The sequence below is a fragment of the Oryctolagus cuniculus genome, chromosome 11 (genome assembly GCF_051225735.1).
Source record: "Oryctolagus cuniculus isolate XC-2025 breed Fujian yellow rabbit chromosome 11, ASM5122573v1, whole genome shotgun sequence".
NCBI lineage: Eukaryota > Metazoa > Chordata > Mammalia > Lagomorpha > Leporidae > Oryctolagus > Oryctolagus cuniculus.
Genome location: NC_142877.1, coordinates 42,124,700 through 42,140,040, shown reverse-complemented (window position 1 = coordinate 42,140,040; position 15,341 = coordinate 42,124,700). Strand labels below are relative to the sequence as shown.

The window sequence follows — 15,341 nt, the reverse complement described above, 5'->3', positions numbered from 1 at the left end:
TTCCCTAAATATAAAATTTAAGTGCTAAGTGAAAGACAGACATTATTGAAATTTTTGTTCTGAAGTCAAAACAAAACAAGCTACTTTGGTTCTCTATCTTTTTCCTTTGTTTCTTGGGGTTGGTGGCAGACCTTGGCAGTTTCTTCAGCTAGAAAACTACTAGGTAGGTCCAGCTCTGAGTGCCTGTAGCAGCTCAGAGCTCAGAGCATCCTACGTTAAATGCATGCTTCCTTGGATTTTGTATTCCTCTTCACAAACTCATGGACAGCAACTAAGAGAGGCCAGAAAGCAGGGCAGACGCGAAGAAGGAAGCTGAGGTCAAAAGCACAGCTGAAGTTGGCAGGTCAAGGAGAAAACACGCTTCGGGGGACTGATGAAACAACCTGCCCTTCAACTCTTGGTTCACAAAGCATAATTTGCAGCAAATATATAATAGTTGCAAGTCTAGATCGGGAATTCCTCTGGGTACTTGGCCCTTCCTCTTTGCTTTCTGTACTTTTATTGACTTTTTTTTTTTTTTCAATCTGTTTGAATGTTCTTGGGAGCCCTCAAAATGGCATATCTCACACTTAGGCATATTTCCCCCTTGTTTAATATCTGTACATCCACAGGGAAGAATTCTTATATTACTGCTCTTGAACTGTTTATTGTCAATGATTTTTGTTGAAGAACAGTCACCGCTGTATATTGCTGTTAGCAGTTGCCCAAATCAGTCAACCACAAGAACATCGTGAAGGGAACTCATGCCTTAATCTAATATTTTTAATGAGGCGGTCATGACTTTTTGCAAAGAATTATGAGATACTGGTGCTTTATTTTTTTCCTGGAATGAGTATTACTGACAATCTCCATGACATTTAATCTTGATTGAGAAGACAGAGACAAGATACAGGGGACTTAGGATATTCGTTTCCCTGCTACCTTCTGTCAGCTTTCACGGGCAGTTACCTCTACCTGGTAGAGCTAATTGGCTATGAAGACACTTACAGTGGGTAACACAGTGAGGACAGATGCCTCTCTTAGCGCCAGTAGGTAGCATTTTGAGATGAAAAGACAAGTGATTAGAATCACCAGTCCTTGATCTTTTTTACCGACTCCATCCTAATTTCTCATCTTTTGAAAACATCTCTCTATGCTTCAAGGATCAGCATTTTAGAGATCGTGCCAAGAAGTGCTATAGTGAGAAAAACCTTAGTCTAGTGGTTTGAAATGCATTTGGATTTTGTATTTCAAAATCCAAATGGTCCTCCCCAGCCCAAACTGCAGCTTTTTAATTTTAATTGTTTTTTATTTTATTTTTTACTGTTTTTTATTTTGACTGTTCTTCAATTTTCCTTCCTAGACTAAGCCTATTAAGTATCCCTTTCCTTCTGTTCCTTGTTCCTTCTATGTGCTTCATTTTGAGTGGTATTGAGGCAATGCCTTTAGTCATTGAAGAAGAAAAATCAGTGGAACTTTAAATAAAATGAAATAAACTTTTATCATATAAATAAATTAATTTTCCTTTAAATCAAAGAAAAATAATTGCTTATAGGAAAGCAAGATCGGCCGGCACTGCGGCTCACTAGGCTAATCCTCTGCCTTGCGGCGCCGGTACACCAGGTTCTAGTCCTGGTCGTGGCGCCGGATTCTGTCCAGGTTGCCCCTCTTCCAGGCCAGCTCTCTGCTGTGGCCAGGGAGGGCAGTGGAGGATGGCCCAAGTGCTTGGGCCCTGCACCCCATGGGAGACCAGGCAAAAGCACCTGGCTCCTGGCTCCTGCCATCGGATCAGCGCGGTGCGCTGGCTGCAGCGCGCCGGCCGCGGTGGCCATTGGAGGGTGAACCAACGGCAAAGGAAGACCTTTCTCTCTGTCTCTCTCTCTCACTGTCCACTCTGCCTGTCAAAAAATAAATAAATAAAAAAAGAAAGAAAGAAAGAAAGAAAGAAAGAAAGAAAGAAAGAAAGAAAGAAAGAAAGAATTAATCATGAGGCAGGTTGCAGTGTAGGGGCGACCAGTGTCATAGTGCACCAGAATGGCCTATGTCTACTGATGTCCATCCTGGAATCACAGATGAAATAGACCAGATCCATCTGGTTGCCCAGGGTATTCTCAGGCAATGAATTTGTACAACCAGCAGCAAGGCTGCTATCACCCTTAGGTAGTGGTACCAGTTTCTACTTCAGACCCTTGAAGAAGGCTTGGCATTGGCTAGCAGCACAGGCAACCTGGCTCTTCCTGTAAAAGCAAAGGTAAAGTGGCTGCTTAGAGCAGGAGTTCCACTACAGAGAAAGTGGGAACTCTTGGATTGAGGAGTTAAAGAAAAAATTGCCTGTGGCTGGTCAGTTGGTGATCTGCTGGGGAGCCCGTGTCATTTGCATTCCTAATTAAAGCTCAAATTAAACCCAGGGAGATGTTCACATGAAAAGTTTTGCAAGAACAAATTTATGGATTCCATTTTCTCAAAAGAGTTGTATGTGCAAATCTCTAATTCAAATATCCGATCCACTTGTCATCAGTTCTTCCCCAAAAGGGCTGGGAAGAGATGCATAGAGAGTAATGCATAGACAGAAACTTGTCTAGGTTGGCACTCTCCCTCCTAGCGAGACACATGAGAACAATCAGAATCTAACCAACAGGATGAACGCACAGGTATGTGGGGATGGTGGCAGGGTTGGATGAGGCAGGAGTCACTGATGATCAAAGTGTTCTGAAAAGCAGGGAGCAGCAACACTGGAAGAGTTGCTGCCTTGTGGCTGAGATGACATGTGGCACTGGAGGAAGTTGCAGTAAGAGGAGGAGGAAATGCGACTTGGAGTCCACCAGTAAGAAAAAAATCGGAGATAAAATTAGGGTCATGAGCATCAAGAAGACAGCTGAGGCGTGGGGGTAAATTTGATCAGTGTAAGAAAACAGACTGAGAAAAAGGTTGAGCTGCTCCCATGCCCACATCCACACACGAATTCGGAGAAGTCTACTGCCTGCTGTGAATTGATCGCTTACTGGCCCATTCACTTTCCCATTCATGATATGGGGCAAGGACAACCTCCTCAGAGCATGTGGATTCACCAGTATAAACCTTCCACACAATGACTCATTAAACTGCTTGGTATCTTCCCCTCCATCACAAGGCAAACACATTCCCAGGCAAACTGAAATCCTCACACAAACATGCACAAAACTACAACCAGTAGACATTACCCTGTTTCTTCCTCCCCAAGCCCTACAAAGAGAACTCAGATTATTTATTGACAGAGTCCATGGGGCCCTCTGCAAAGGATACACATGGCCTGTGAAAGTGCATCAAATGCCTTTACTTCAAAATCCCCTGCCTATTACCTGTATACCCCCTCTGTTGTGGCAGTAGATTGGGAGGTAGGTTTCCAGGAAAAACTCACCCTGGGGTCTCTTTCCAGCTGTTGCTTGTGGTGTAGGCTGCGTCTTCTCTTGGCCTTTGCAAGGCCATTGTGATAGAAGTGGTACAGGCCATCAGTGAAGGGGAGCTGTGGAGAGGTGAACAGACACAAGGCATGGTTAGTTTCTGGGGTTGGACTAGTTACAAGGACAACTAAGCTGGGGCTGCTTGCAAACACTGTACAGGAGTAGGGTGTTTAGGAAAAAGCCATTGGCAAACCTTGTCATACTTGGCCTCTGTTTCTCTGTCAGAGTACTCCTTCTCTTCATGCTTGCTTATCTGGTTCTCATTCCCTTCGTTCTCACCAAATCTAGTATTTATACTCTCTGTATCATTTGATCACTGCAGAATTATATGCTGCTACCTACTCCTGTCTTAGAAGCTGGATCATTTATCCTTTGTCTTTAGATTATTCTGAGATCCTTTGGTGCATATTATCAGGCTGGGCACAGTGTAACTACCTAAAATCTAGTTAAGTACTGTTGTATGATAGGCCAGGGTTCCCTCTATATTCCCATCCCGAGGTCCCTTGGAGCCAGAGAAACCACAATAATGAGAGTTTATCAATAGCACAGGGATTGCAAGAATCTTGGAGAACAAAGGCGGATTTGCATTTGTCTTATTATTCTAGGTAACTTGGTGAGAAGAACCTTGATGTGGCAGTTGGGAGATGGGTATGATGCTGAGAACAATCACTGGTGATTGTTTAGCTCTGCAGTTCCCTGAGGCAGCAATACCTGCCAAGAAGCTGGCCAAACAACCCTCAGGAAATACCTAGAGGACGAGATGTCCACAGAGGGCTTTAAAAAGCACAAATATGCTTCTAGAGGCTTAGAAGGCTACACATACATGCAGAGCTGTACACATGGTCAGGAAATATCTAAGAAGACTGTAGATGCTCACCTTTGGCCGATCATTAGGTTTTGTGAAAACCAAGGCAAACTGCCTATCTTAGCAATGAAGACATGCCCCAAAAGACAGACAAAACCCTTCAGCAGAGGGTAAAAATTCCATCTCTTTTCTTCAAAGAAATTTCTGTCCAAACACCAGGCAAGTACTAAGCTAATCATGCAGAGGTTTAGGGGCATACTATCATAGATTACATGATTAGCTTGGGAAAAATACTAAACAAGAAAAACAAGAAAACCAAGAAACAACAACAAAAGCCTGTGGAGAGGGTGAATATGATTTTCAGAGTTTCACATTGTTAAGCAAAATGCATAGTTTTTGGAAAAAAATAAGGCACACAAAAAAATAAGCCAAAAATATGTGAAAGGAATCAATAAAAAGCCTTCTGAGGAAGCCCAGATGCTGGACTTACTACACAATGACTTTCCACCAGTATTAAAAATATTTTCAAATAGCTAGAGGTTACTATGTTTAAAGAATTAAAGGAATGAATAATTAAACACAGAACAGCAATAAAGACATAAACCTTATTAAAAAGAACTAAAGAGATATTTTGGAGCTGAAAAGTATAACTGAAATTTTAAAAGTTTTTTAATATTCTTATGATTTTTATAAACATTAAAATTATATATACATGGAAATTGTAACTATATATTCTTTTTTTAAAGATTTATTTGATTTATTTGAAAGACAGAATTAGAGAGAGAGGTAGAGAAAGAGAGAGAGGTCTTCCATCTGCTGGTTCACTGCCCAGATGGCTGCAACAGGCAGAGCTGTGCCAACCTGAAGTCAGGAGCCAGGAGCTTCTTCCAGGTCTCGCGCACCGGTGTAGGGGCCCAATGGGCCATCCTCTACTGCTTTCCCAGGCCACAGCAGAGAGCTGGATGGGAAGAGAAGCAGCCAGGACTTGAACTGGCACCCATATGGGATGCCAGCATACTTCAGGCCAGGGCGTTAACCTGCTGTGCTGCTGCACCACTGCATTGGCCCCTAAGTATATCTTAAATTAGCCTAAGTGCACATTCTTGAGATAAATTAACAGTTCAGTGCTCCACATCATCAAATATGTGAAAGACACCACTGGAAGCAACAGAGTGGTATAATTCTTGAGAAATCTGCTGAAACTCCTTGAGATATTCACATAATTTTTAAACCTGAGTTAGACAAACTGAATCAATCTGAAAGACTGAATTAAGTTTCTCATGTTTACCTTGCAGTATAAAGATTTATATTAAAGCACTGAATTTTAAAATAACTATCAGTGTGGAATGTGGGGTAACTCCCTTCCATGATATCCTATAGGTGAGAGTTCTTCCTTCCAGAGGAAGGAAACTTGTGTTTTAGAACTTTTCATTCAGTATATTTTATTAAGAAGCCAAATTACTTCATGTATCTTGGAAATGGAATGCTATACTCAACTGAATAGGCTCAAAACCAAAAATCATTAGTTGGGTGGTGCAGTGGGTTAATCCTCTGCCTGCGGCACCGGCATCCCATATGGGTGCCTGTTCTAGTCCCGGCCGCTCCTCTTCTGATCCAGCTCTCTGCTATGGCCTGGGAAAGCAGTAGAAGATGGCCCAAGTCCTTATACCTTGGGCCCCTATACCCACGGGGGAGACCTAGAAGAAGCTCCTGGCTTCGGATCTATGTAGCTCCGGCCTTTGCAGCCATTTGGGGAGTGAACCATTGGACTGAAGACCTCTCTCTCTCTTCCTCTCCCTCTCACTGTCTATAACTCTACCTCTCAAATAAATAAATAAAATCTTAAAAGAAAATCATTCGTTAAAATGTACTTAGCTTAGAAATTATAAAAGGAGAAGACACTGATAAAATACATTCTATACAGAGCACACTTACAAACACACTTACTGTTTTGATGATAAAAATGTACTTACAGAAATTTATTATCAGCATAACAATAAATTATTATCTGGTATAGGAGGGATCAGATTATTCAGCCTTCTCATTGACTAAGTTGAATGTAAGGAGAAATGTACTATAAGGATTCTTTTTGCTAATAAACTGGGTCAGACAATCTGACCCAAAAATGTTTAGGAGACAACCTGAGATTTTAAGAGATAACCTGAGATTTTAAAATACAGAAATAATCAAAAGTGGAGTTTTTGAAACCAACTGGCATTAAAATATTAGAGTATAAATATTAATCATTCTAAACGGACATTTGCCACTGTTAGGATATTAAACAAAATATTAGAGAAGTAAAAATATTCAGGAAGTAAGACTTTCTGACTACACTGGGGGGAAGGCTTTGAATAAATGTGAATATTCACTGAGAATTAAAAAACAAGTGAGGGTGTGGGGAACAGTAATTCTTCAAAATGCAGCTCAGGACCAAGTATTTTCTGCGCAGGCCGCCCAGCGCATTTTAGAAAAACAAAATGTGGTCCCTTAAGGGAGCTGGGACCCCTCGTTTCTCCGGGGGCCTCTCACCTGCGCGGGCTTCCTTTCTGCGAAGCGGAGTGAAAGCCGACTGCAGCGCGCCACCAGCCCTCCGCTGAGAGAAGCAAAGGAGACACCACAGTGTAAGCTGCTCTCCAAAGCTGGTCAGCTCTGCGAGGGCCGGCACATCCGGCCAGTCGGAAGTGTATTCCGGAACTCCTGGTTTCAGGCCCACACATACGTCACCATGTCCTCGGAGAACGCTCATACCGGCGGGGAAGGCCGAAAAGGCCACGGGTCCGCCGAACGTCTCCTCACACAGCTCCTGGCCACGGCGGAGCACGACGCCGGCCCCAGCAGTGCGCGTTCCAGAAGGCGCAGCCGCACGCAGTTGATGTTGGCGTGGAGGGACACGGCCACCGCGCAGCCGCAGAGGCAGCGTGGGCCCGCGGTGGAGTTGGGTCCCGGGCGCCATTAAGCAATCAATATATGTGTAGTAGCAGTCTCAGGAGAGAAGAAAGGAGAGTAATTCTGAAGAAATAATGGTGGCAGTCTCCTCTCATTTTGTGAAAAGCATTGTTAATATTTGTGTCCAAGAAGCTGAGAAAGCTCAAGGGGAATTAAACTCAGAGATCTACATCTAGACACAGCAAACTGTCAGAAGTCAAAGTCAAAGAGAATCTTGAAAGCAGCAAGAGAAAATGTAGGTGAGCTAGTCAGTGAGATTACACCTGATTTTGTAATTACTTCTCACCAGAAGCCTCTAATGTCCAGGGATCGCATAATACAAGTGCAAAAGGCAAGGCAGTCAACCAAGAATTCTCTCTTTGGCCCAATAAGAGGAAAAACAAAGACTGAGAGAACTGAGACAATTCATTACAAGCAGACCTATCAAACAGGAAGTACTAACTTTGCGCTGAAATAAAAGAAATAAAATGTGAATCCAAGTGAAGAAAGTGTACTAGTAAAGTCAAAGTTAAAGGTGAGTGTACCAGCAGACTCATAGAATGGCAGATGTCCTAAACAGCACTCTGGCCTCAGAATCAGCCCTTAAGGCATTTGGATCTGGCTGAAGAGCCCATGAGAGTATTTTAGGCATGGAAAGCCAAGACACTCTGGCAAAAACAAACAAACAAACAAACAAAAAAACCTAAATGAAAGATCTCTGCAAGTGAGATCCCAGTGGAAAGAACGGGCCATCAAAGAAGGAGGTACCTTTCTCTGAAGGGAGGAGAGAAGTTTCACTTCGACTACGACCTTGTCTAAAAAAGATCAGAGTCAGCGAACTCAAAAGGCTTCCATAGCCTTGGCAACTCATGACAAGAGCCTAGGGTGATTACTGATGCCATAAACAAGAGTGTCAATTTGTTAAGTCAACAACAGGAGTCACTGTGCAGTTACTCCCCATGTAGGATCTCTGTCCTTAATGTGTTGTCCAATGTGAAGTAATGCTATAATTAGTACTGATACAGTATTTTACACTTTTGTGTTTCTGTGTGAGTGCAAACTGTTGAAATCTTTACTTAATATATACTAAATGGATCTTCTGTATATAAAGATAATTGAAAATGAATCTTGATGTGAATGGAATGGGAGAGGGAGTGGGAGATGGGAGGGTTGCGTGTGGGAGGGAAGTTATGGGGGGGGGATAGCCATTGTAATCCATAAGCTGTACTTTGTAAATTTATATTTACTAAATAAAAGTTTAAAAAGGGTAAGTGTACAAGAAGTAAAAATGTACTTTTATCACAATAGCTTTGTTTTACTTAAAAGACAATTGCGTAAAACAATAATTATAAAATTGTGTTTATAGGCTGAAGGTGTAAAGATCTAGTTTGAATAACAGCAGTGGTACATAAAAGGGGGAGAGGAAGAGAGCTAGCTATACTGAAGAAATTTTTTTGAGAATTGTTGAAAGTAAATTGATATTAATCTAAACTAGATTATTTAAGATGCTAATTTTAGTTCCCAGAACAACCAAAAAGAAAGTGGTTTAAATAATAAACAATAAAAAAACAGGGGAATTAAGACTGCACACTAGGCAATATTTAATACAAGCAGATAATTATAGAATAAAAATTATATATTACATAAAATTATTATATAATCAAATTTTAATCAAATGGCAAAATGACAAGTATATATTTTATCTAGTCAGTATTAATTTAAGTGTAAATGAATTGCAACCTCTAATCAAAAGACATAGATCAGCAGAATGGATAAAAAGACAACAACCATAATTCAGCTATATGCTATCCACATTGACGTATTTTAGATTTAAATGAACAAATAGATTGAAAATAAATGGAGAAAGATATATGAATCAAACAGTAACCAAATGAGAGTGGCTATCCAAATATTAGATTAAACTGTTTGTAAGATAAATAATTTTTACTGTAGACAAGGAATGACATTTTATGATGATAATAGTATTGCTCCATCAAAAAGACATAAAAATTAAAACACATTTGCACCTAAAAATAATGCTCTCAAATATATGGGGAAAAAAACCTGACAGAAATAGAAAAATAGACACCTTGTCAACCATAGTCAACGACTTTGTCCACTTTGAATAGCGGTAGAACTAGGTAGAAGGTCAAAGAGAGGGTTGGCCTTGTGGTGAAGTGGGTTAAACCACTGCCTGCAATGCCAAGATTCATATGGGTGCCAGTTCGAGTCCTGGCTGCACCTCTTCTTATCCAGCTCTTTTCTATGGCCTGCGAAAGCAGTAGAAGATAGCCCCTGGGTCCCTGCACCCACGTGGGAGACCCAGAAGAAGCTCTTGGCTCGTGGCTTCGGATAAGCCTAGTTCCAGCCATTGTAGCCATTTGGATACTGAACTAGCAGATGCAGGACCTCTCTCTCTCTGCCTCTGCCTCTCTGTAACTCTGCCTTTCAAATAAATAAATAAATCTATACAAAAATTAAACACAGATTACCATAACTTATGAGGTGTAGTTAAAGTGGTTATTAGAAAGAAAGTCATAGTTGTAAAACGCCCATTTAAAAAAGGCGAAAAATCTAAAATCAATAACCTGACTTTGCACCTTATGCAGCTAGAAAGAGAAAATTAAATCCAAAGCAAGGGGCCGGCGCCCTGGTGCAGTAGGTTAATTCTCCACTTGTGGCACCAGCAGGTTCTGGTCCTGGCTGCTCCACTTCCAGTCCGGCTCTCTGCTGTGGCCTGGGAAAGCAGTAGAAGATAGCCCAGGTCCTTGGGCCCCTGCACCTGCGTGGAGACCAGGAAGAAGCACCTGGCTTCTGGCTTCGGATCAGTGCAGCTCCAGCCGTTGCGGCCATTTGGGGAGTGAACCAACGGAGGGAAGACCTCTCTCTCTGTCCCTCCCTCTCACTGTCTGTAACTCTAACTCTCAAAAAAAAATCTTTTAAAAAAATCCAAAGCAAACAGAAGGAAGGAAATTAGATAAATTAGAGTATTTAAGTTAAAATAAATAAATTTAGAAAGCAGAAAAATAATAGAGAAAATCAACAAAAACAGTCAGAAGCTATTTTTAGGAAAGTTCAACAAAAGTGGCATACTTCTAATAAGACTGACCAAGAAAAACAAGAGAGAAAACTCTGATAAATAAAATCAGTAATGAAAGAGAGGTCTTTCATATCAACTTACATGTATTTTAGGAAATATTATTTATTATTAATTTATTGTATAGCATATAATATTACATTATTAATTATTTTACTTTATATTTTAGGATATGATATGAGTAAATATATGACAACACATTAAATAACCTTGGTGAAATAAAAAAAAATTCTTAGCAAGACATAAATTTCCAAAACTGACTCAAAATGTAATAGAAAACTTTAACAGACTTATGATAATTAATGAGTTTGAATCAGTAGTTTAAAAAATGTCCTACCAAATAGTGCCTAGACCCAGATAATTGCACTGGTAAATTCTATTACATGTTTAAAGAATTGAAAAAAATCATTCAGGTACTCTTAAAAAACATGGAAGAGGAAGAAACACTTATTATATTCATTGAGGCCAATATTACCCTGATAGGAAAAACAGCTATCACAAGAAAACTATAAAGTACTATCCCTTCTAAATACATATCTAAAAATCCTCATCAAATACTGGCAAACAAATCAGAAACATGTAAAAGGGATTATACACCTTGAACAAGTGGTATTTATCTGAGGAATACAAGGTGGTTTTAATTTTAATTTTTTTTTTAATTTTTTAATTTTTTTAAAATTTTTTTTACAGGCAGAGTGGACAGTGAGAAAGAGAGACAGAGAGAAAGGTCTTCCTTTGCCGTTGGTTCACCCTCCAATGGCCACCACGGCTGGCAAGGTGGTTTTAACATCTGAAAATCCATAGTGTAGTAACCATGCCAATAAAATATTGGACAAGTCACATAATCATTTTAATAAATGCATTAAAGTAATTGAAAAAATCCAACACCATTTTGTGATAAGTATATTTTAAAAATTGGGAAAGGAAGGAGACTGCCTCAGTATGATAAAGGTATATATGAAAATCCCAGCACTAACATACTTTATTCCAGGTTTCAGCCTGGCCCACTCCAGGCTGTTGTGGCCATTTGGGAGTGAACCCAGAGATAGAAGATATCTGTTTCTCCCTCTCTGTCTGTTGCTGTGCATTTCAAACAAATAATAAAATTTTTAAAAGTTAAAAAAGAATTATTCATGATACTAAAAAATTTAGGACAACACAAGGATCTACAAACTCATGAAAAGATAAATAAAATGTGATATGCTTATATACATGCCATGGGATGTTACTTGTAAATAAAGAGGAATGAAGTAGTGACATGCACTACAACATAGGCGAGTTTTGAAAACAATGCTGAATGAAAGAGGCCAGACAAAAAAGGCCACATGCTATACCACTGCTCTTATATGAAGTGTTCAGAAGAGACAAATCTGTAGAGAAAGATAGTAGATTTGTGGTTATCCAAGCCAGAAGGCGACAAGAATGATGAGTGATTGGTAATAGTACAGAATTTCTTTCAGGAGTGATGAAAATGTTCCATAGTGGTGCTGGTGTTGTACAGTGGATTAAGCCACCGCCTGCAATGCTAGGATTTGATATCAGTGCAGTGGTTTGAGTCCTGGCTAATCTTCGGATCCAGCTCACTGCTAATACACCTATGAAAGCAGCACAATGTGGCCCGAGTACATGGGCCCCTGCCACCCAGTTGGGAGACTCAGATGGAATTCCAGGTTGCTGGCCTTGGCCTGGCCCAGCCATAGCCCTGGCCATTGCAGCTATCTGGGGTGCAAACCAGCAGGTGGAAGAGCTCATTCTGTCTCTCCCTCTCTCTCTGCCACTCTGCCTTTCAAATAAATTAAATAAATCTTTAAATAAAAAAGTTTTCCATAGTTAGATTATGATAATATGCAATTTTGTGACTATAATAAATTCTGAAAAATCATTGAATTGTATGTTTTTTTCTGGGTGAATTTTATGGTATGTGAATTTTACCTCAATAAAGCTGCTCTTTAAAAAATTTTATGGTGAATCATGTTGTAATTGTCTCTGTATGCACAGATGAGAGTTTTCCTTTAGGGTATACCCTAAGAATTTAATCACTGTGTTACACATTAAGAACATTTACCATTTGATACTTCCAAAAAGTTACCCTATAAAGTTGTGTGAGTATATTCCAAGAACCACGAAAAAGTGAATAAGCATAAAAATATCCATTTTCCTATAGTTTTTAAAAATATTTATTTATTTATTTATTTGAGAAGCAGAGTTACAGAGAGAGAGAGAGAGAGGGAGGTCTTCCATCCATTGGTTCATTCCTCAAATGGCCACAATGGCCAGAGCTGTGGTGATCTGAAGCCAGGAGCCAGGAGATTCTTCTGGGTTTCCAACGTGGGTGCAAGGACCCAAGCACTTGGGCCATCTTCTGCTGCTTTCCCAGACCATAACAGAGAGCTGGATCGGAAGAGGAGCAGCTGGAACTAGAACCAGTGCCCATATGGGATGCTGGCACTGCAGGCGTGGGCCTTACCCACTGTGCCACAGCAGCGGTTGCATTTTCCTATGCTTTCAACAATACTAGATTGACATTTTATTTTTTGTTAACTGGGTAGACATAATATTTCATCTCATTTGGATTTCTTTAATTATTTTGAATATTTGAGTATTTTTTCACGTTTGTCATTTTAAGTTCTTCTCTTTGGATTGCCTTTTCTTTTTCTAGTGCATTTTCCTACTGTGTATTTTGCTATTCCTTGTCAAAAGTCTGAACTATGTTTAGTGCTGGAGAGACAAAGAAAACTATGACATGGTGTTAGCCTGAAAATCATCATAATTCACAAGGGAAGGCAGATTTCATGTAGTAGCACATCAGTGGTACTCTGCTGGCACAGGTTAAGTTCTGAGTTGAGTTCTGAAGCCAAACTACCTTGCTCTAATTTGTGGCCCTTCTACTTAACAACTATATTATGTAATCTTTTGGGGTCTCAGTTTCCTTACCTATACAATAGGGTGTCCCTTTTTCACATTCTTGTCATATGAGGTGAGGTCATACCTGAAAAATGGTTGTAGTGGTGCCTGGATATAGTGAATACTCCATAGGTGTTAGCCATATTTTTATCATCAGAGAAAAATGTACAATGCCAGAGTTACTGTCAAGGTTCCATGGGAACCCAAAGGAAAGATGGTATCAGTCAGAGAAATACCTGGGGAACTAAGACTGTGAGAATGTTTTCCAGTTATTAAAATTTATTTTAATTATTAAATTTATTAAAATGTATTCATTATTATATTTTATTAATTAATAAGTACATGTTATATAATTTTTAACTTTAATGAATATAAATTTCCAAAGTACAGCTTATGGATTACAATGGCTACCCCCCCATAACTTCCCTCCCACCCGCAACCCTCCCCATTCCCTCTCCCTCCCCCTTCCATTCACATCAAGATTCATTTTCAATTCTCTTTATATACAGAAGATCAGTTTAGCATATATTAAGTAAAGATTTCAACAGTTTGCACCCACATAGAAACACAAAGTGAAAAATACTGTTTCAGTACTAGTTATAGCATTAAATCACAATGTACAGCACATTAAGGACAGAGATCCTACATGAGGAGTAAGTGCACAGTGACTCCTGTTGCTGACTTAACAAATTGACACTCTTGTTTATGGCATCAGTAATCACCCTAGGCGCTTGTCATGAGTTGCCAAGGCTATGGAAGCCTTTTGAGTTCACCGACTCTGATCATATTTAGACAAGGTCGTAGTCAAAGTGGAGGTTCTCTCCTCCCTTCAGAGAAAGGTACCTCCTTCTTTGATGACCTGTTCTTTTCACTGGGATCTCACTCGTGGAGATTTTTCATTTAGGTGTGGTTTTTTTTTTTTTTGTTTTTTTGTTTTTTTGTTTTTTTTTTTTTGCCAGAGTGTTTTGGCTTTCTCATGCCTGTAATACTCTCATGGGCTTTTCAGCCAGATCTGCATGCCTTAAGGGCTGATTCTGAGGCCAGAGTGCTGTTTAGGACATCTGCCATTCTATGGGTCTGCTGTGTATCTCGCTTCCCATGTTGGATCGTTCTCTCCCTTTTTTTATTCTATCAGCTAGTATTTGCAGACACTAGTCTTGTTTGTGTGCTCCCTTTGGCTCTTAGTCCTATCATTATGATCAATTGTGAACAGAAATTGATCACTGGGACTAGTGAGATGGCATTGGTACATGCCACCTTGATGGGATTGAATTGGAATCCCCTGGTATGTTTCTAACTCTACCGTTTGAGGTAAGTCATCATCTTGAGCATGTCCCGAATTGCACATCTCTTCCCTCTCTTATTCCCACTCTTAAGTGATCACTTGTCAGTTAAGTTTCAACACTTGAGAATAACTGTGTATTGATTACAGTATTCAACCAAAAGTAATAAGTAGAACAAACAAAAAAAATACTAAGAGGGATAACATATTAAGTTGTTATATTTATTATATAAATTTATTAAATTTTATAGTTTCCTAGTGTTTCGATTTTCAAGGGTGTGACTGTTGTGACAAAATAGCAGTAGTTCTTTGACATCCTTCATGTCAAGAACTGAGGTCCATGACGCCGGCTCCTAGATCTGGGCAGTGTGCCCATTGGCATGAAAACAGTTTAGTGGAAGTGATGTTGGATGACTCCTGAATCCAGGACACAAGAGGCTGTGCAACTTCCGCCTTTTCCCCTGGAACACTTGCTGTTAAGAATCCTGACTTTGCACTTAAGAAGTCCATTTACCCTCTGGCTGCCATGCTGTGAGGAAGCCCAAGACACACTGGGAGACATGAGCAGTGCTTTGGCTGGCAGTCCTGACAGAGCACCGTCCTCAAATCATCCCTTTCAAGTGCTCAGTACATAAATGAAGAAGTTTCCAGATGATTACAGATTCCAGCCATTCCAGTCATGCTTTAGCTGCTAAGTCTCCTCAATTGAGTTCCAAGACATCATGGATCATTGACAAGCCATTCCCACTGTGGCCTGTCTGAATTTCTCATCCATAAAATTTAAAAGCATAATAAAACAGTTGTTTTATGCTGGGTTGATTCATTACTCAGCAATGTATAACAAGGAAGAAATAGCTAAATGAAAAAAAATGCCTTATTCTCTCAGTTTTCACAGATGTACTAGCTTGA

At 40.0% G+C, this 15,341-nt stretch overlaps 1 protein-coding gene across 1 annotated transcript in view; it reads right to left on the bottom strand.

The window, feature by feature from the left end:
• The window catches only part of PCSK2 (proprotein convertase subtilisin/kexin type 2), a 317,876-nt gene that overhangs the window by 271,707 nt on the left and 30,828 nt on the right, over positions 1-15,341 (bottom strand). The window contains exon 2 of the mRNA XM_002710961.6: positions 3,377-3,481. Within this exon, the coding sequence (XP_002711007.1) occupies positions 3,377-3,481 (105 nt within the window). The remainder of the gene's footprint in view (positions 1-3,376; positions 3,482-15,341) is intronic.